This window comes from Molossus molossus, unplaced genomic scaffold (assembly GCF_014108415.1).
Source record: "Molossus molossus isolate mMolMol1 unplaced genomic scaffold, mMolMol1.p scaffold_m16_p_10, whole genome shotgun sequence".
Classification (NCBI taxonomy): domain Eukaryota; kingdom Metazoa; phylum Chordata; class Mammalia; order Chiroptera; family Molossidae; genus Molossus; species Molossus molossus.
Genome location: NW_023425345.1, coordinates 45,725,575 through 45,747,429, shown reverse-complemented (window position 1 = coordinate 45,747,429; position 21,855 = coordinate 45,725,575). Strand labels below are relative to the sequence as shown.

At 32.7% G+C, this 21,855-nt stretch overlaps 1 protein-coding gene across 1 annotated transcript in view; it reads left to right on the top strand.

Moving 5' to 3' along the window:
• The window catches only part of ADAMTS20 (ADAM metallopeptidase with thrombospondin type 1 motif 20), a 165,456-nt gene that overhangs the window by 103,538 nt on the left and 40,063 nt on the right, over window positions 1-21,855 (top strand). The window contains exon 29 of the mRNA XM_036251991.1: window positions 21,325-21,492. Coding sequence (XP_036107884.1) covers window positions 21,325-21,492 — 168 coding nt within the window. The remainder of the gene's footprint in view (window positions 1-21,324; window positions 21,493-21,855) is intronic.

Here is a 21,855-nt window from a genome sequence, read left to right as displayed (position 1 = left end):
AAATTCACTTTCTCTGTACTGTATCTATTATATTTGCTTTTATTTCATTGGTTTTGGTTTGCAAGCCTAGGTCTTAATAAGGCTATGGATTGCTTTCTTGAAATTTTTCCCCAACTAGGAGAGCAAACTCCTAACCACTAATTAGAGATTGACTTGTAATGGCATTTGTTTCTGAACACAAAGGTTTTATTTTCCCTAGTCATTCACGACTTCATTAATTCTCAAATCATTAAACATTTTCTTAATGTCTTCTGTTTGTGCTAGTTACAAAAGTACCTAAAATTATGTTTTTTTGAGTCAGATATTGTATTCAAAGGGTCAACAAACTATGGCCAATGGATTAAATCTGGCCCACTGCCTCCTTTGGTACGTAAGTTTTATTGGAACACAGTCATGCACATGTGTATGTATTATCTGCGGCTTCTTCTGCACTATGAAGCAGAGTTCATTAGTGGTAATAGAGACTGTATGGCCTTCAAAGCTGAAATATTTACTATTTGGCCCTTTCTGAGAAAAGTTTGCTGACTCGTTTTATTTAATAAACTATGTTTTTTAAATTTAACATAAAATTTAATTCTAGTTATAGAATATTAGAATTACAAATGTTCATTTGGGGTCCGTTTTAGATTTTTTAAGCCCTTGTTTAATGTTTTAAAACAACTTCACATTTATCACTCTTCTCTATATATTCACTGTGGTATTCACACACGTTTTTCCAGCTTTATTGAGATGTAACTGGCCTATAACATTACATAAGTTGGAGGTGAACAGCGTCACACAATGTTTACATATTGTGTTGGAATGCATCTAATACTACATTCCAGTATACTTGTGGCATGCTAGTTTTTGTATATAAATGGTATATGAAAAACTTTGAATGTCCATTCAAGTCCTCTGCATAGATGACTTCTTCAACCTCACAAAAACTAATGAACAAGAAAACAATAATAACCACAAATTACAAAATAGTAAGATGGACATACACAAACCATTGTCTACTACATGTCTGTTCCTAAAGGAGTTCATTGAATAATCCAGTCTTTGCACTAGTAAAGAAATGTAATCTTTATGTTTCTGATAAATTGAAGGTGAATTTTAAAAGTCACAAATGTTTATATCAGAATTTTTACAAACTTATTTATTTACCTTTTATATGTATAAAGTACATTTATATCATTAGAGTTCTTGGATTTCTTTTATTATATGAAGAATTTTACTCCTTAAATTAGCCTTTTATATTAAAAGGGTTTAAAGGATCTGAAGTTTTGCTAGAGCCAGATAGAACCTTGTACCTCTTTTAGTGTTGCTACATAGTAGCCAAATTTCAGAATACCTCTTATTAATATACCAGGTTAATATTCTTTCATGGATAACTTTAATTTCAACAGGTCCTGTTCACTATATTAGGAAATTAAGAATGTGTGTGTACATATGTGTATACATATACGAGTGACATGACATTTCAGCAGTACATTTTATTTTAAAGCAAAATTAAAATATGAAATGCTTACTCATTAAAATGTAACTAAGAAGAAAAGTTGTTACTGTACATTTAAATTTTCTCCATGTTGCGGGAAATTTTGTAATAACTTACAAACGTGATTAAAGAAGGGAATAAATATATCTTAACCTATGTCTGTTAATTTAATGACTATTTTTTGTGATTAGTCAATGTAAAGTGATTGTATTTTAACCCTTGTTTATTAATGACGTGTTGTGGCTTTGTGCTTTGCATAATCTATATGTGTATGTTATATTTTTACTCCTTGGATTAATACCTAAAATGCTTTAAATCACTGAACAGATCTTGTATTGTAATGAATGCCTCTTTTCTTTTGATGGTATATTTTTCTTAAATAACAACTGTTCATTTCTATAATTAAACTTTGAATTATTGAATAGTACATGTTTTTATAATTTTACTTAGTGTATATATATATATATATATATATAAGCTGCTACTATTTTTTAGATAATTTTGTAAGAAACTAACATTGGTGTTAAAATACATGATTTGTTTAGCTATCAATTTTTAAATACTAGCTATTTTATAATTTGATTTTATCTATTACAAGCAATGAATAAAAATTATGATAAAAAGTTATTTAGTACATTAAAAATGTACTTCTGACCAAGATAGTCTTTAAAAGGTAAGTAAAGTTTTATTTTCCTTTTCTCTTCTTTTTCATATATATAGTAGGAATATTACAGGTAACATAATCAAATCCTCCCAACAAATGTTCTTTAAGTAACTTTATATTAATCTTTCTATATTTTCCCACTAAGTCGCATTTAAGTGATTCATTTTCCTACATGTTTTAATTCTCTACATAGAATGAAATCGTATTTGGTAAGAAAAATGTGTATTTCAGTGTTTTCTGGGATTGATGGTGATTCAACAGAAGTAACAAGAGTCTTCTTTGCCATAAAAGATTGTGTTTTTGCACAAAAATGAGAAAATGGTTTTTTAAAAATGAAAGCTCGATACTTGAACCCTCCCGATTCTAGCATCTTCCCCCAAAGTGTTTTTTAAAGAATAGACTTCTGTAGCATTTTGTTTATATATATGTACACACACACACACACACACACACACACACACACACACACAGATGCACTAAATCTCTGGATTATATAAAATATAGTGTATGTACTAAATACATATATGGAATGTAACAAAAGCACTTCCAGAGTGAGTATGCGGTAGCAGCACACACCCAGGAAATCTGCAGTTTGTTGCTTTTAACAGCTTTGTGTAACAATAGAACGTTGAGGGTCTGAGAAGAGAGGTTAGGCTGCTCCTTGCACAGGCGCTTCCACTCCAGGTGGAGTGCACTCAGGAAGAGACCTGTAACAGCCTCCATTGTTCCTAAGGTCAGCAGCAGCAGCCAGGAGAACAAGGTAATGTGTGGGGGAAATGGTTTCAAGAAACTGTCAATTCTTTGTGAAGTGGAGTAACATTTGTAGTCATTATTTTCTTAAATTTGTAAAAGACACACAAGCATAATAATGGGCTGGAAGTCTATTCCAAATGTATTATAGAAATCTTTAATACTTAATAGATGTGTTCATTAGTTTATTACCATAACCTTCTGTTACATTCATTGATGCTTCCTACAGTTATGAATGAACATCTACACATCAAGTGTTGTGCTGCTCACTAGAGATAAACCAGGCACAATTCCTCTATGCAAGGAGTTAGCATTTTTGTGCTGAATGCACATGAACAGATGATCAGAAGGCAGAGTGGGATTTCTTTCTCATTTGTAATATTGAAGACTCATAATACTGGGGGCTAATAGATTACAATTATCCAAGAATTAGTAATGAGGATTAGGCTTTCTAGAAGCCTATACTCGTAAGGTATATTCTACTGTGACCTGGCAAGAGATGAGCAGTGTCCTAAGTTCCTGAGCTAGAGGAACAGTTCAGTTTTTGTGTATACGCAGTGTCTTCCTTTTTTGCACATGTGGATTTCATGCCTCACCAAAAGGGAAAATATGGATGGATTTCTAGTTTTCCCTAGCTATAGTGCTCTCAAAATAATTTTAGAGACCCAAATAGTCCTTGCATATTTGAAATGAATGACCTAAGAAAAATCTAAGTATGTAACCTAATTAATGATGAGATCATGAATGAAGAGACTCTCTGTGTTGAGTAAAGTTACAGTGTACAGTTTTAAATAACTCTAAGAAACAGCCAGACATGAAATGGTGATATGCCATATTTTTCTTTATATTTGTATATTAAAATGAAAGTGCCCATGTTTTCATGGTTATTCTGTTTTCCCACACATAATGCTTCCAAATGTTAAAGAATCTCTGGAAAAATAGATTTAAATATTTTAGAATATATTCTACAATACTACTATGCTGTGTGATCAGACTGTTTATATAAGATATATAGGCATTGTTAATGTTAGTGTGGATTCCCTACAGTTTTGTTATAATTTTGTATCAACTGTCAGTAGTTTGAGAAAATAGTTTCTATGCATAATTACACGTAAGACATTAATTTTTAAAACCTATTGCCTGACATTTTCTAGACAATTGATTTCAATTTGTTGATCATGTATGCCTTTATCAGTAAAACATTTTGAGCATGTACCCTTATACTTTTATAATATATTTATACATCACAAACCTAATACATAAATATGTATTCTGGTTTATAGAACATATACAAACATTGATTTAAAAGTATAAGGTGAATATACAGTATTAAACATAGTTTTTACTTTATGAATAACACTTTTCTCTGAACTATTGTTATAATCATTTCATTTTTTTAAAGTGGTAGAATGTTTCATTTGTTTTGAAAATCTTAAGAACAGCACTGTTAAAGCAGTTCAAAAATCCGGTTGTTTAAATATGTAGTATCAATAGCTTCCACAGCTGAAAAATTACCTTGTAAAAATATTTTATCGCTAATGTTCCTTTCCTATACTTGAAAAGTACTGCAAAGAGTTATATTTTTATATTTTAACAAATGGCGTTAATACGCAATAAAACTTTGAAAGATTTGGCAGTCATTTAAACAGAATATTTTGCTTCCAAATTTCAAAAATTAACATTCCTGAGAGTTTTTATAATTGACATGTTGTTAATGATAACATCACATAATACTAGAAATTAGTGAAATTTTCCAAAAGCAAAGGCTTTTTTATTCCCTCTTAAATATCTTGTTTACCTTAAAGGATAGAAGATGAGTCTATTTTTTAAATTATCTATTTGCTATCACATTTTTATCACTATCATAGGAAAAATGTGCAATTGTGGAATAAGCCTCTTTTTGTAGTGAAAAATAAAAAGGAAAAGTTATGGTAATTGAGATCAGTCAAGTTTGTGTTCAAAGAGAGTAAAGGTGGGCAATGAGCCAAGGAGTTACTTTGAGAGCTCTGGGATTACACACGGCTGTTTCAGGCCCATCTGATGAAACATAACTTGATTTTCTATTAATCTCATGTAAGAGAATGTAATTTTGATTTCACCAAGAGAAATGTAAACTTTCATTTACCAAAAGAAGTTGAAGATATATCATTCTTAGGCTGCTGAAATGTTAACTATGAAGTGTATCCGAGATCTTGTGGTTAGTGAGGTGCGGGATTAGAATGCCCAGGTTTGAGTCGACTGTTATTATGTAACTGAGTGAGCTTTGAAAAATTACTTAAGGTTTCTTAGAGTTTATGTTCTTAGAATAGAAATAGTGGCTACCTAAAGAGGACATTTTGTTAGGGTTAAATGGAACAACAGGTAAAGTGGTTGGCATTCAGCCTGGTACATAAAGGCTCACAATATATTTTTCTTGTCATTATCACTTATCTAGTAATAAGTAGGTATTACCTAGGAATTGCTCAAGGAGCTAAAAATCCAAATACAGTAGGTAAAGCTAATAACACATCAAAAATCTGAAACGAGAGCCACTGAAGCAAGTTATATTCTACTGTGAGAGAATTCACTTTTGAGTAGAGTTTGTCTTTTTCTTTAAAATTTTATGGAAATATGACATCCTGTAGATTTTGAAATCATAAAGGTGCAGTTTAATAAATTTTCTAAAGTAAATACAGCTGTGTAGCCTGCACCCAAATCCAAAATATTAGTGCCCCCACAATTTCACCCATATATACCCTAAGGTCACCCAAAAGGTAACTCCTATTCTGACATCAAATATCATAGGTAAGTTGCCTGTCTTTGAACTTGATCCAAATGGAACTTAGATAATTGGCTTGTGAGAGTAACAAGGTTAGGTTGTGAGATTCATTCATTTGTGTAATTTTAGTTTTTCATTGCAATCTAGTATTAATTGTATGAATTAAATGAATATGATTTATATGAATATTTTCCACTCGACAAGCAGTTGGGACTGTTTTTAATTTGGGACTTACAAATAATGCTGTTATGAATGTGTCTCACATGTCTCTTTTGGTGGACATGCGTATACAGATCTACTGGATATGTAGCCAGGAGTTGAATTGCAGAATCTTATGTATTCTTATGTTCAGGTATAGTGAATTCTATCAAACAGTTATTTAAAGTGGTTGTATGAGAACTTCAATTGTTCCACATCCTTGTCAACACTTGGTAGAATCAGTCTTTTAAAATCTAAGTGATTGTAGTAGATGTGTAGTGGTATTTTCTGTGTGTGTGTGTGTGTGTGTGTGTGTGTGTGTGTGGTTTTAGTTTGCATTTTGTGACACCCAATTAAGTTGAGTTACTTTTCATATTACCATGAGAATTCTTTTCTGAAGTACCTATTGAAGTCCTTTGTCTATCTTTTTATTAATCTTTCTGCTTTATCTTACTGATTATTAAGAATTAAATTTTTGCTCAGAATATAAGTCCCTTGCAGAATATATATATAGAATACCACCCTTACATTTCAGTCTTTTACTGTCATCCAGTTTCAGCCATAGCTACTGAGAAGTAGAATACTAAATAAGTTTCCACTTTTTACTGCTAAGTAGGTAGATGAGAAATTCAGAGAGAATTTAACCAGACAAATATGGGGAGAACAGCATGGCTAATGGCTTGTGTCTATAGTGAATGTTTATTTTTAATGACCTAAAAGAAAAACTTTTGAGGAGCTGAAACTTGCTATTTTAATTACAAAAGATTAGCAAATCTCTGCTCCAGTTATTTATTTATTTTTTTAATTTGAATCTTCATGAGTTTCTATTGTTTCTATTCGTTCAGTAGAGACTGTGTGTTAGTGCTATTTACAAGGTGTGGAGAATAAAAATATAAATAAATTAGGACATGGAGTTCCTATCACAGCAGGTAAAAATTAAACAGAAAAGATATACATTAAAATGGATGACAATTTTTTTTGAGGCAAATGTTTCTTTTAATGAGATAATTATTAATAGCAAGAAATTCTACTCTAAACTAAACTAATTCCAAAATATAACTAACAACACAATTGAAAATGCTGTATCAAGAAGTCAGAATTCTATGAAGGACAACTTGGATGCAATAATTAAAACTGTCAGAAAAAGGCTTACGCACAGTAGAACCATGTAGTATTTTGAGGAAGGATTATAAGCATATATTCAGAAAAGGTTTCTTCTAATATAGATTTACAAACCCAAATATATTAAATAGGTAGAACCAGAAAACACTTTGTATAATTAATTATTAATCATTCTGTTTGGGGTGTCATTCAGTATAACGTGAGGATTAAAATGTACATGGTAATGTGTACTCTGTGCAAATATTATTTTTAGGAGACTGAAAGAATAAAAGGAAATTGATATTGCCACACCAATAAAAGCTGACTCTTTTCTGCCACCAGAGAGAGTTCACATCCTTTCATCGGAGGGAAATGTCACTGTTTCTTCCTGGGCCTTGGGAGAATTTTCTCATCTAGGAGTAGGGAAGATAGTCATGGCACTTCCCTCACTCCTGGGCATTTCTTCAGAGTCAGGAAACAAGCTCAAAAATAGTAACTCATGGGGTACCCTGTCTTCATGGCAGCATTTCTCTGCTAAGCTCACGAGATCCCCATCTTAGGTGAAACCAGGAGGAGCCCCTTCTCACCCCTCCAGGCACCCCGGACAGTCAGAACACCAACACAGAACATTCAAGAAAGATCTACTGCATGAGTCTCTCCTTTCTGTGTCATTTTTGGTAGAACGAAAGATCATTCAGATAAAACAGATTGCATATTTAAAAGATCTTTGTATTTGCTCGTATATTTTTTCTAAACAGCATTTATTCATTCATTCAGTAAACATTTATAGATGTGGTTTCTACTCTTACTGAGTTTAGAATTTCTCATAATTCATTTCACCAAGTGTAGTATGTGGGCAGATTTGGGAAGAAAGTGTAGCTATATTTTGATGATACATAATTTATAGATGAAAATCATCCTAATAGCTAAATTTATATTAAGGCATTCCATTTGTTTAACTATGGTCTATAGTGATGAGTGCTTTAGATATATATTTTTGTGTTGTATGGGATTAAACATCATCTTCAGGTTTTTCTGCCAAACTATGAGGATTTTTTATAGTTACTTCTATAGTCAAATATAGAGAAAACTATGTTATGAAAATTTATGAATAAGACTTATAGATTGGGAAAATGTTTCCATATATTTTTAATGCTTAGGAAAGCTCTAGAAAACTTTTTAAAGGGGAAATTAGTTGGAAAGATTTTAGCTTGTGGTTATAATAAAAGGAAGATTTTTTTTTTAGAAATCTATTTTATCAGAAACTAAAATTTAAAATCTGGGAATACCTTTAAGATTTCATTTAGGCCCTGGCCAGTTTGGCTCAGCGGTTAGAGCGTCAGCCTGCGGTCCGGAGAGACCTGGGTTCGGTTCCCGCTAAGGGCACGTACTTCGGTTGCAGTTTGTCCCCGGCCCTGGTTGGTCGTGCGGGTGGCAGCCACTCGATGTGTCCCTTCACGTCGATGTTTCTCTCTCTCCCTCCCTTCCTCTCTCTCCCTCCCACTCTATCTGTACAAAAAATGGAAAAATATCCTCGGGTGAGGATAAAAAAAAAAAAAAAGATTTCATTTAGTTACCTGATGTCACAATAAAACAAAGCAATATAAAGCTATGATATTTCCCACCAACTGCACGAGGGTTTGCTTACTTCCAAGTCCTCACCAACACTTGTTGATTTATTGATGGTAGCCATTCTAATAAGTGTGAGGTGGTTTCTCATTGTGGTTTTAATTTGCATTTCTCTGATGATTAGTGACATTGAACATCTTTTTATATGTCTATTGAACATCTGTATGTTCTCTTTGGAGAAGAATCTATTCAGATCCTTTGCCCGTTTTTTAATTGGATTGCTTGGCATTTTTGGTATTGAGTTGTATAAGGTCTTTATAAAATTTGAATATTAACCCCTAATCAGATGTATCATTAGAGAATGTGTTCTCCCATTCAGTGGGTTGTCTTTTGCTGATGGTTTCCTTTGCAGTGCAAAATCTTTTTATTTTAATGTAGTCCCATTTGTTTATTTTTCTTTTGTTTTTCTTACCCGAGGAGATATACTGTATCAGAAAAAATATTACTAAGAGAAATGTTCGAGATTTTAATGCCGATGTTCTCTTCTAGTAGTTTTATGGTTTTGAGTCTTATATTTAAATTTTTATTCATTTTAAATTTATTCCTGGGTATGGTGTAAGAAGGGGTCTAGTTTCATTTTTTTGCATGTATCTCTCCAATTTGTCCTACGCCATTTATTGAATAGACTGTCTCTTCCCATTGTATGTTCTTGCCTCCTTTGTCATATATTAATTGACCATATAGGAAAACTGGGTGACTACTAACAACTGAAATTTGATGCAATATTATTGGGTGCAGTGTTCATATCAAGGGTAGAAATAATCTTTTACTGCTATGTTCTTCATAATTTAACTTTTTTTTTTTTTTTTTGCTAATGAATGAAACTCTAGATGCCACATTTTGAGAGGGTCATAACAATGGGGATTGGTATAATTAAAGAGTTGAGCTAGATGAACAAATTTAACCAGGAAAACAGAAAGAGAAAAGCAACTGCCTTCAAATATTTGCCCTGTGAAGTATGACGTACCATTACTTCAAGGTGCAGAATGAGAATTACAGTTTCAGCTAAAAATTGAAGGCCAACAATCATATAGTTTTCCTAAAAAGAAATAGCCACTTCTTTTCCTGTATCTTCCAAAAAAAATGGGAGGTACATTTTTCCATTTGTGCAAATCTGAAAATATGTTTAGTCAGCCCTCACATTTAATTAATTATTTTGCTGGTTATAGACTAAAAATAATTTCCCTCAGAATATTTATGGTACTACCTTATCCTCTAGCATTTATGGTACTACCTTACCCTCTAGCATTTATGGTACTACCTTACCCTCTAGCATTCTCCACTATTATGAAGCCTGTCGATCAGTTCCCTGTCTGTCGTATATGCCCTTGTCTCCACGCCTGAGCCACTGAAGCTTTGGTATCTTCTCTTCATCCCTATTGTTCTAATATTTCATGATGAAGTGAATTAGTGTTGTAATATTCAGTTTGCTATGCATTCTGTAGGTCCTTCCATTAAGGAGACTTGTGTTGAGAAATCGGTTGTATTATTTCTTTGATAGTTTCTATGCAAATATTTTCACTGTTCATTCTTGAACTCTTTCTAGTCAACTATTAGGATTCTTGGATTGATTCTCTAATTCTCTTGCTTTTATTCTATTTTATCTTTCTGTCATTTGTTTTATTTGATGGTAAACTGTCAATACCTAAACCATCTACTGATTTATTTATTTTAGTTATAGTATTTTTTTTTTATCCTCACCCGTGGACATTTTTTCATTTTTTGTTCAGATAGAGTGGGAGGGAGATAGAGGAAGAGGGAGAGAGAGGGGGGGGGGAGAGAGAGAGAGAGAGAGAGAGAGAGAGAGAGAGAGAGAAACATCGACATGAAAGGGACACATCGAGTGGCTGCCCCTTGCTCTACCCAACCAGGGCTGGGGACAAGCTGCAACCGAGGTACAAGCCCTTAGCGGGAACCGAACCCGGGTCTCTCTGGACTGCAGGCCAATGCTCTAACCACTGAGAAAAACTGTCCAGAGGCTAGTTATAGTATTTTCAACTGTCAAAAGATTTTCTTGCATTCTGATTGCTTTGGGGTTCACAGTATTCTGTCCTTATTATATCCATACAGCCTCTCTCTCTTTCTCTCTCTCATTAATTATAATTGGGTTTTTTTTGTTGTTGTTGTTTTTAGGGCAAATTCTCTCTTGATTGCCTCTTTATCCCTTGGACCCTTTCTTAGGGATAAGGGTGAAAGTGGTTTTCTCTTTTTTTCTACTGAAGTTTTCCTTCAAATTTTGATGAAGCGCTGCAGCTCATTCTTATTTAAGAGTAAAGTACTAGAGAATTCATTAAACTGCATTTGCATAGAGTTCAGTGATTGATGATTTTCCCTGTAAATCAATATTTTAAGTTCTTTTTTCTTGGAGACCCAGTTTCTCAGAGAAGGACCCTGAATGCCCTGCCGTGAGCAAGGGTTTTGTGGACAGAGAGACTACAAGTGAAGATCCAGTGTGAGGAATGCCCTTATTTTTACCCCAGCAGCCCCAGCCTCAAGCCCAAGCAGCTTAATTTCTCCAGGAAATAGGCCCCTCGTCTGGCTAAAGAGGCGTGGAGCCCTAGTACCCCAGTACTAAGCCTCTCGGGGTTCTGCAGGCACGAGGTCCCCTTGCTTCACGTTGATCATCGATCTTTCTGTCCTCTTTGCATCTCCTGAAGTCACTGAAATCTACTTTATGTACTTTGACTTTCTGGGTTGAAAATATCGAGGTGGAGAAATAAAAACATGGTCAGTTACTCCACTGTTTTTAACTGAAACCAGTTTTTGTTTGAATGGTTGGTTGGTTGTTTTTTTAAACCAGATGTCTATTCATCTTCTATTCCACTTTCTTTACTTTATCTTAACTCTGGAATAAACTTGAAGTATGTCTGATGTATTTTTCACCATCTAGGTAAACTATTTGGGGGGGAAACAGGATCTTACTGGAATTCCGTTGGGGCAATTACCCTCCTTAACTCACCACCTAATGAGCTCTCCATGTGCGAGCCCTGACCATCCCCAGGTTCCATAAAGTGAGGATTCCATCCGCGGGTTATATTTTCAGCCTCTACATTATAGTTCCTCAGTATTTGGGAAAGGCAGAAAAAGAAAAAAGGAGTGGAGGATTAGCACGCATTTGGAATATCGAGTCAAGCACTGTTTTAGGTTCTGTCTTACATTATCTCCTTTAACCTCTCACCTACACTGAGGTGTGGGAATTATTATGGCCACTTTTGGGGTGTGAAGACTGAGGCTCAGCAAGGTTGAACATCTACAAGGTTGCCCAGCTACTGAGAGCTGAGAGTCGAACATAAACCTCCGATTCCAAATTCAAGGCCCTTTTTATTATTCTTTTCTCTACTCCTTAGTAGTAAAAACTATGAAACCCCACCTTAAATGTTAACATAAATAATCCATGTTTATCTTAAGCTAATTTAAAAATTAGTTTAAGTTCACTGAAATATTAAATCAATCCCTGAAACATTCTTGCCTCAAAACTTTTATTGCATATGATAAATAGACATAATTATGTGCAACGGGCATTTTAATTTCCACTCTGACTTTTCCTCTGTCAAAGCATTCATAGAGCTAACTTTATATTTCTCATCTGAGAGTTCTCTGTGCATACTCCTTTCAGATCTTTATAACCCTACTTAAAAGCAAACTTCTTGGCTTCATTTCTGTTAACTCCCACAGCTAGTACAAAAACATTTGTAGAAACATGAAATGGTGAATTCTGCTGGCACTTGATTTTAAGAATTTTGTAAATGTTACCATAGTAAGTAGTCCCTTAAAAGTTTAAAAAAAAAATCAAAAAGGTATGCTTTAGTTACTTTTCTGATCTCTTTACCTTTTCATGGTCTGCCCACACTGAATAAATTTGTTCTGTTCACACAGAAAAGCAGAGACTGTGGTTCTGATGGTGGCTCCCAGCAGAGAAGACCGGAGCGGGGTTTTCATCATGGGATGTGCCATACAGTCTTATGAATCCCATGGGTGGGTTATTTGTATAAAGACATCCAGAAAAAGTAAATTCACAATAACGGCCCCAAAAGAATAGTTAAAACTAGACAAGATTTATATCATTCTCATAGTGACAATAACATTTTTTTCCTGTTACCATATAATTATAAAGATTTGTGTTACTCAATGAGTCAATTAAAACTCCAAACAGAAACTCTTTAGATGAGTTCCACTTGCTAAACAGATTTTATAGAGGAGTTTGAAATGTGTACTACCCCTTTGTAGTACAAACAAACTATATGCTTTTAGAAAGAAAGGAGAATAAAATAAGTTTTAAACTAATGGTAACTTTTCCTGAATATTTATTGCTACAGCTAATTCATAACACTTACTGTTGCTTCTAGCAAGCTAAACCTGAGTCCAATACTGTTTGCAGGTTGGTAATGATTGCTTATCAAATCTTATTATTGGACAAAATTAATCCAATAATTGAGTAGCTATCAGTTAACTAGGTGATTTTTAATAATGATTTTCTAATATTTATATGTGGAAAATAATAGTGTATAAGTGAAACTTTCTGTATAAAGTAATTGCATGTGTTATTGCAACTTTTTTGCAATTATTGCAGGTTTTATATTTGAAAATGAAAATAATCACAAAACTTTTCCAAAGTTATAATTTAGAAAACATTGTAGTACATTATCTTTAAATATTATATCCAATTCAATCAGCCATATTGCATTGACTAGATTAGTCTATTGTTGTGTGTACATAAATATAAACATATCTACACTCAAAAGTAAAATTTTAGAGCATAAAATAGAAATTAATGTTCTAATCATTAGAAAGACATGAATGTAATGAAAGTTTACAGGATATGTTAGTTATAAAGCACATATTTCTTTGTCTTTTAAGTTGGGACTTGACATTTTTGCAAATGAATCTGACTTAAAATTTTTTAATGTCTGAAGGTGCAAATTTTACGTGTAATCAGATGCAGTACAATGGAATAGAATGTTTCAGTAGTAAATATTTTTTAAAACCAAATGCTGTCCTGGTTTATTAAAGCTGCATAGTCAAAGGATGTCTGTAATAGGTTAAAAAGGACATTTTCAAACTACATTAAACTTTAAAACTCTAAGTATAATCTTTCAGGAAATACTATGAATGGGGTCCCTGTTGATAGATTTAGCATCTCCCTCCTTAATGCACATATGCATTGAATTAAAGGAACAGTAGCAGTAGTATTTTACAGATCTGACACTCTTAATATGCATATTTTGTCTGTTTGTTTAAACAGATATCTTACTCTACTATACTCTGGCTATTCTACTCTCTTCTAACTACTTTAATGTTTTACTTTTCTAATAATTGAGGAGATCAATTTAAAATAGTGTTCCACCATTGTAGGGAATGCCCTTAATTACAAAGTAGTTATATAGAATTTGTATCTAAGATTTTACTATAATGAGAGGCTTTTCTCTTAGATATGTAGGTATCATATCTAAGATTTGAAGATTTCAAAAACCATGTTGTTCCTGGGGTTAATATATAGCCACTTTTTTATTTAGAGAATATTACAGGCTTAACTATCAGAAAGAAAAAAATAAAGCACACACACGGATGCATCCATATAATAGTGTTTTATTCCACAGGATATCTCATTTCTGGACTGTTTTGACCTGAAACTATCATTTCTCTGTTTAATGTGTCATTTCATAGACAAATCTCTTGTTTCATAATAGTATTATAAAGATACTTAACATAATAAACTAAAACATCATTTTGAAAGTCTTTAGCAAAATAGCTACGATTAAAATTTTTCCATTAAAATTTTTTAACTCTGCTACAGAAGCATAAAATTGCTCAGTTTTGAAAAAGACCAAAACAAAAATAAATAATATATGTTCCTATATTGAGAAGTTCATTGATACTTGTGGACTTTTCCTGAAGAACAAGAAATTTCCTTGAGTTTAAGGAAAACACAACTGATCCTTTCAAGTTACTCCAAGAAAGACACTCGATACCTAATTATGTTTTAGCTATTACAATATGTTTGTTTTTAAATCAAAATCACTTCATTTTATACATTGTAAATTAATGTATAAATGTAAAGACAAATAATGTATATTTGTCTTTCTCTGACATTTCATTTAGCATAATACTCTCTAGGTCCATCCATGTTGTTGCAAATGGCAAGATTTTATTCTTATGGCTGAGTAATATTTTCTTTTGTATGCCACGTTTTCTTTATCCATTCATCTATTAATGAATATGTAGGTTGCTTCCATATCTTGGTTATTGTAAATAATGCTGCATAGGGGTGCATATACCTTTTCAAATTAGTGTTTTGAATTTTTTTTTTAATAAATACCCAGAAATGGGATCACTGGGTCATATGGTAGTTGTATTTTTAATTTGTTGAGGCATTTTCAAGGTGTTTTCCATAGTGGCTTCACCAGTTGACAACCCCAAAAACAGTGCACAAGAGTTCCCTTTTTTCACATCCTCACCAACACTTATTTTTCTGTCTTTTTACAAAAGCCATTCTGACAGGTGTGAGGTGATACCTCACTGGGGTTTTGATTTGTATTTACCTGATTAGTGATGTTAAGTATCTTTTCATATGGCTGTTGTCCATCTGTACATTGTCTTTGAAGAAATGTCTATTCAGGTCATCAGCCCATTAAAAACATTTTCTTTATTAATTTTAGAGAAGAAGGGAGAGAGAGATAGAAACATCGATGAGAGAGAACATCAATTAGCCGCCTCCTGCATGACCCCAATGAAGATTTGGCCCACAACCTGGGCATGTGCCCTGACCAGGAATCGAACTAGCGACCTCTTGGTGCATGGGTTGATGCTCAACCACTGAGCCACACCAGTTGGGCATCAGCCCATTTTTTAATTGGATTGTTTGATATTGAGTTGTATGAGTTCCTTATATACAGGTATAATATAAATAATCACAATAATTAATAACTATAATAGAAGTATAAACTCTATGTTTTGCATACTCACAACTGCTAACCTACTTTTTTCCACCCCTGTATTTTGACTAATTGCCCCTTATTGGATATATCATTTGCTAATATCTTCTTCCATTCAGTAGGTTTCATTTTCGTTCAGCTGATGGTTTCTTCACAGTGCAAAAGCTTTTTAGGTTGATGTAGTCTAATTTTTTATTTTCACTTTGCTATATTGAACCTAGAGGCATATACAAAAAAATATTGCTAAAACCAATATCAAATAGCTTATAACTTATGTTTTCTTCTAGGACTTTTATGATTTCAGGTCTTATATTTACATCTTTAATCCATTTAGAGTTTATATTTGTGTATGGTGTAAGAAAGTGGTCTAGTGTTGTTGCTTTTGCATGTATCTGTTTAGTTTTTCCTGCACCATTTACTGAAGAGACTGCATTTACCCAATTTTATATTCTTACTCCTTTGTCATAGATTGATTGACCATATAAGTATGGGTTTATTTTGGAGTGTAGTGTGAGTGTTATACCTCTAACTTTGTTCTTCTTTCTCATGATTGCTTTGGCTATTCAGGGTCTTTTTTGGTTCCATATAGTTTTAGGATTGATTGTTCTAATTTTGTGAAAAATGCCACTTATATTTTGACAGGGATTGTATTGAATCTATAGATTGCTTTGGGTAAGTATTTCTTCTTCTAATCTATGAGCACAGTTATTTGTGTCCTCTTCAGTTTTTTTCATTATCGCTTGTAGTTTTCAGAGAACAGGTCTTTCACCTCCTTATATTTATTCCTAGGAATATTATTCTTTTTGATGCAATTATAAATGGGATTGGTTTCTTCATTGCTCTTTCTGATCATTTGTTATTAGTGAAAATGCAACAGATTTCTGAGTATTATTTTGTATCCTACAACTTTACTAAATCCATTTATTAAGATAATCCATTCTAATAGGTTTATTTATTTTCTGATAGGTTTATTTAATTATTTTCTATTTTTTTTATTTTTTTTATTTTCTATATATAGTATCATGTCTGCAAATAGGGATAGTTTTACTTCTTCTTTTACAATTTGGATGTCTTTTATTTCCTTTTCTCATCCAATGCTGTGCCTAGGACTTTTAATACTATGTTCAATGAAAGTGGTGAGAATGGACATTCTTGTCTTTAGAGTTTGGCCATTCTCTTTATTCTTACCTAAATATTTATATAAAATAGGCATTATTTTACCAATATTGCATATGAAAAATAGAGGTTCAGTGAGGTTAAATAAATTATCTATGGTTACCCAGTATGTAAAGTCTATAAAAAGCAATTTATGCATGACTAAGGTATAGTGTAATAGTTACTTTTCAGGGCTATTTTATTGCTTATAAAAGTACATACCAATTCTCTCAGTGTGTTTCCCACTACTGTCAGAGAGAATAAAAAATCCAATAAACATAATAGTTTATGAAAACCCCCCCACACACACGCTCAATATTTTTCATTTTTTTAGAATTGAAGATAAGTTCTATTTCCTTATTTTGTTTAGCAATTTAAGTTTTCAGAATTAATCAGGTGTCTCAAATATTGAGTCAATTCATTCCCTTCCATAGTGTTCTTATATGTAAACAAAGCCAAACAAAGCAATAATTCACCTTTCAAATATCAGAAGTAATGCTATTCTATAATTATACACTACTAAACTTTAAAATAAGAATGGACTTGTACCAAGTTAATCATATTAGAGTAGACTAATTGATTTTAACTCTTACCTTGGCACTGAAAGTGACAGCCAACCTGTATAACTGCAGAATCTATTACAGTTTTAGGGCTTGCAGATTCTATATTTGTTTCAAATGCCATGTTTTCCTTAAGTAGACATTTGTCTTCACCTAATTTATAGGATTTGTCAATTTAGGTTACTTGTATTTAATGTTACCACTTCTGAAGTGGGTTGCACCTTAGAGCTACAGTTCCAGGGTAGTCATGAAAAGAAAAATCTGAGAGTTTAAGACTATGTGAACAAAGATTGACAAAAGTGAGTTTTAAGAAAAGTTCTTTGCACAGGAATGCTATAAATGAATTACATGGTATTAATGAAACCTCAAGGGAATAGGATGGTTTCAGGGATATAAAATGGGGGGAGTTGGTTGCTGGGGTAACAGAGAGAAGAACTGACAGGGGTATCACTACTAAATGGGCTTTTTGTGGAATCTTTACAACTCAGAATGTATTGTGGTTTGAGGGGGAGGGTAGCATGTCACTATTTACTTACTCAAATATTGCCTTATTCCAACTAATACATAATTCTTGGTATAACATGTTCTTTTTAAATTAACTCTACATAAAGTTAATCAGCCATGATAAAATAATCTACTAATTTTTCTTCAGATCTTGGGGAAAGGGAGCTCTACTTTAAAAGTGAAAGGCATGATTTATGATGCAATACTTTGATTTTGTATTTTTTGTCTTTTTCCTAGAGGAACTTGAGTTTATTAACCAATAAATATATTTCATGGAATTTAAAGTGTTTTAATAAATTATTTTATAGTTTACTAAAAACAAGTAGAGTTGCTTATAGCAAAATCAACATCAATTAATAAGTTGATATTTATTGTACTTGCTACTTTGTGGGTGATCTAAAAGCTCTTTGACCTCTAGAAGGTTTGGTAGATAAAGCATGTGGCAAAAGTGAAAAATGATGAAGTGCTAAAAACAAAGCAAGCCTCAGACAGAAGAATTCAGAGAAATGAGAGATTGATATGTGTTTACCCTAGAAATAGGGTTGATGCAGAGCTTCAAGGATAAGTAAGATTTAGAAGCACAAGGGGACGTGGTTAGTGAAGATAAAAGGAAATAATATGAATAAGGCACTGTTGTTGAGTGAATATGTCACATTAAAGAGAAGTGATTCTTTTATGCCTAAGTAGAGCAAAGGTAACAGAAAGTAAGGTTGGAAATGTATGTTGACTGAAATTTGGTGAATCAAGAAAGCACGAAAGAGTATAAGTTTTGGTTTTGACTATTAAAGACAATAGAGAGCCATTGTCAGTTCTTGAGGGGGAAAAAAGCAATAAGTTTAAAATTATGTTTAATAGTCTTAGTTGCAGATTAGAATAATGGAGAAGAGAGAGAATCTAAGATGGCCTCAAGTTAGAATATGGAGTTTTGTGAAGAAGAATCTTAACTGTGATAGTATACTATAATGTCCAAGTTTACAGTTCATTCACAGATACTGCTTATAGAGAAAATACACTGCTAAATTACCGAGTAGAGTCTTTAATGTCTCCTCTTAGGTTACATAGTTTTGTAAATGAATTGGTTATTCTTATCAACAGTTTATTGCATACTTAGTGATTCTTGGATTCTTGGCACTGTTAAAAGAACTCAGAATTTTACAAAACAGAGACACATGAGCAATGTCTAAATAAGGCATATCAAAATATATAAAATCATCCACCTTTGTTCATCAACAAACCTACCTCTTCAAGAATGAGTTGAAATATCACTTTCTCCTTTAGTACTTATTAAATATCCCAGCGAGAAATGACTAGCTCACATGAATTTCTTAATTCCATTATAATTTTTTATTACATCATTTTAATGGTCTTTAGTGTCTTGTACTGTTTTTTCCCTGATCCTTTTTGGGTATAATATTTAAGAGCTCTGGCATTATTCATTTAATAGATGGTGTGTGTCATTTAGATAATAAGCACTTTGAGGATAAATCAAGGGCAAAAGCAAGAGATGATGTTTAATGAACCTGAATTCTTTGTATATTATAGAAAGTAATATTCATAATGAATAAAATAATATTTTTCCATTTTTTACAAGTACTACTGTATTGCTATCATAAATATTCACAATAATTATTACTTTTTAAAATGGGCTAACAGGGACAGTAATAAATTTCCTTTTGTTCAAATGGTCACAATTTAAAACTTTAGGAGAAAAACACTCTTCTATGTGTGAATATGTTTGTATATTCCCTGACACTATATGCTTGATATTGATGATATATGATGTTTTGTGTATAAAATATGTTACACTCTTTGAAAGCTAACGAGTGAAGTAAAGAAACAAGGAAGTGCCCAAGGAAAGTGGCCAAAAGAGTAGAGCTTCTGAGTAGATCTGAAAACGACAGTCAATAACAGGAGAGACTGCACACAATACATACAGTCCAGGGAGACCTGTAGAGATTTTTACAGAATTAAGTGTATTGGGTGGAATGTAAAGGATGTACATGTTAATGGGAAGAGAAGAGAACATCTCAGATATGATAACAGTAAGTCTTAAAAATCAATACACCAATTTAAATGAATTGTCTACACAAATGGGAATTAGTACTGCAGATAATATAAAAAGGTAAATTATTTCCAAACTACTTTTTAATTTAAAATATTTTGAGCATCTAATAATCTGTATTAGTCTCTGAACTCATAATATACATAACATGCATAATATATTCTCTAATGTTCTCGGAACTCAATATATGTTTCTAAATGAAACCATATGTGAACAGCTGTCTTCGAGTTATGAGAGGATGTGTCTGCAATTTGTGTCTTCTGTGCTTAACTTTTCCCTGGAACATATATCACGCTCACAATGGTCAACATCCTGTCTGAGACTATATGAAGGAAAACAATAGAAGAGGAAGCTTATATTTACTGAGATGCACCACATGGGATAGGACTAAGTTAGAATTTCATATTCTTTATCTCATATTAATCTTTATAATAAACTTGTAATATTGGTGTTATCCCCATTTTATAAATGAATCAACTGAGGCTTGGACAGGTGATGAAATGTGTCTAAAGTCACTCAGCTAGTAAGACAGAGCTGGTATTTAATGCCAGGGCCCAAGCTCCTTCCACTGCATTGCACTGGCCTCATGCATAAAATGGTAACTAGCTGAAAAAGTAAACTCAAATCATTATTTTATCTGTATCTTAGTTATTTTGTTTTTTGCTAAATATATTGGAAGTTTGATGGTAAAAAGATATATCTTCCAGACTGTTGCAAAAAACAAATCCAAACTGAATTGCATTTTAAGAACATTCATTTTTCTTTCTCAATCACAATTTCCTGCATTGAGAAATCATTGCATTTTTTTAACATCCTAAGTACACTTCGCAGTGTGAAAAAGCATAAGGGGTTGAAAACAGAAGAGGTGATAACAAAATTAAAAGCAAGTTTTTGTTGGATTATGTGTGATATCAAGAGTTAAATTCAGATAATCTTTTAGTTTATAACCTAAAAGATCCAAAAGCATATATGTACCAGAAAAGTTCTTGGTACATTGCAGACAATATTATTTAACAATAAATATGATACCTTATAAATCCAGGGTAGAATGGCAACTTTCAAATTCTCTCTAATTAGAAATATCAAAGTATATCTTTTTTTTTTTACTACTTTGATTTTGTTACAGATGTTTCTCCTTTTTCCCCACTTGACACCCTTCTCCCCATCCCCCCCACCCCTTCCCCAGCTTTGTTGTCTATGTCCATTGGTCATGCATACATGCATATAAATTCTGTGGTTTATCTCCCCTCCCCCAACCACCCCTCTTCTGGGGTTTGTCAATCTGTACCTTACCTCTATGTCTCTGGGTCAATTTTATTCATCAGTTTGTTTAGTTCATTATATTCCACAAATAAGTGAGATCATGTGATATTTGTCTTTCTCTGCTTGGCTTATTTCACTTAGCATAATACTCAAAATATATCTTCATGAAAATATCCAAGCGAAGATGTTTTGATTGTCTCATTGTATACCTCTTATAGATAAGTTTAAATTGAGATAAAATGAATCAAGTGCATTCATGTTTGTTTTCTAGTGTTCAGCTTCTTGTGGTAAAGGTTTAAAGTACCGTGAGGTGCTTTGTGTTAACCAAGTTCAAGGGAAGTTAGAAGACAAATATTGCAGTCATCTACGGAGACCTCGAACTCACAAAGCTTGTAGGTCTGCCAGATGCCCTGCATGGAAAGCCAAACGATGGAAGGAGGTACGTGGTGTGCTTTATAATTATATACGTTTTTTTGCACTTAAAAAGAACACCTTAATTCATTCCATATGCTTTCAATAACCTTGAAAGTTTTACTCCACTAAAATGTGCTTTATTGTTATACATTTTGGTACTAATCTCTGAGTTAATGCTGTACAGTGTTAGCATATTTGCTAAGTCTGTAGTTAAAACACAAATTAATCATTTAATTTTTTTGTGGCTGAAAACTTTATAAGAAATTCTGTTACTGAATACTGGGGTGGGGACTACTATAATCATTATATTGTTCCAGGTATTCTAACAGTGAAATACATCTGATGATGTATTTAATAACTGCCTTGCTTCCATATCAAAAGCTTGGAT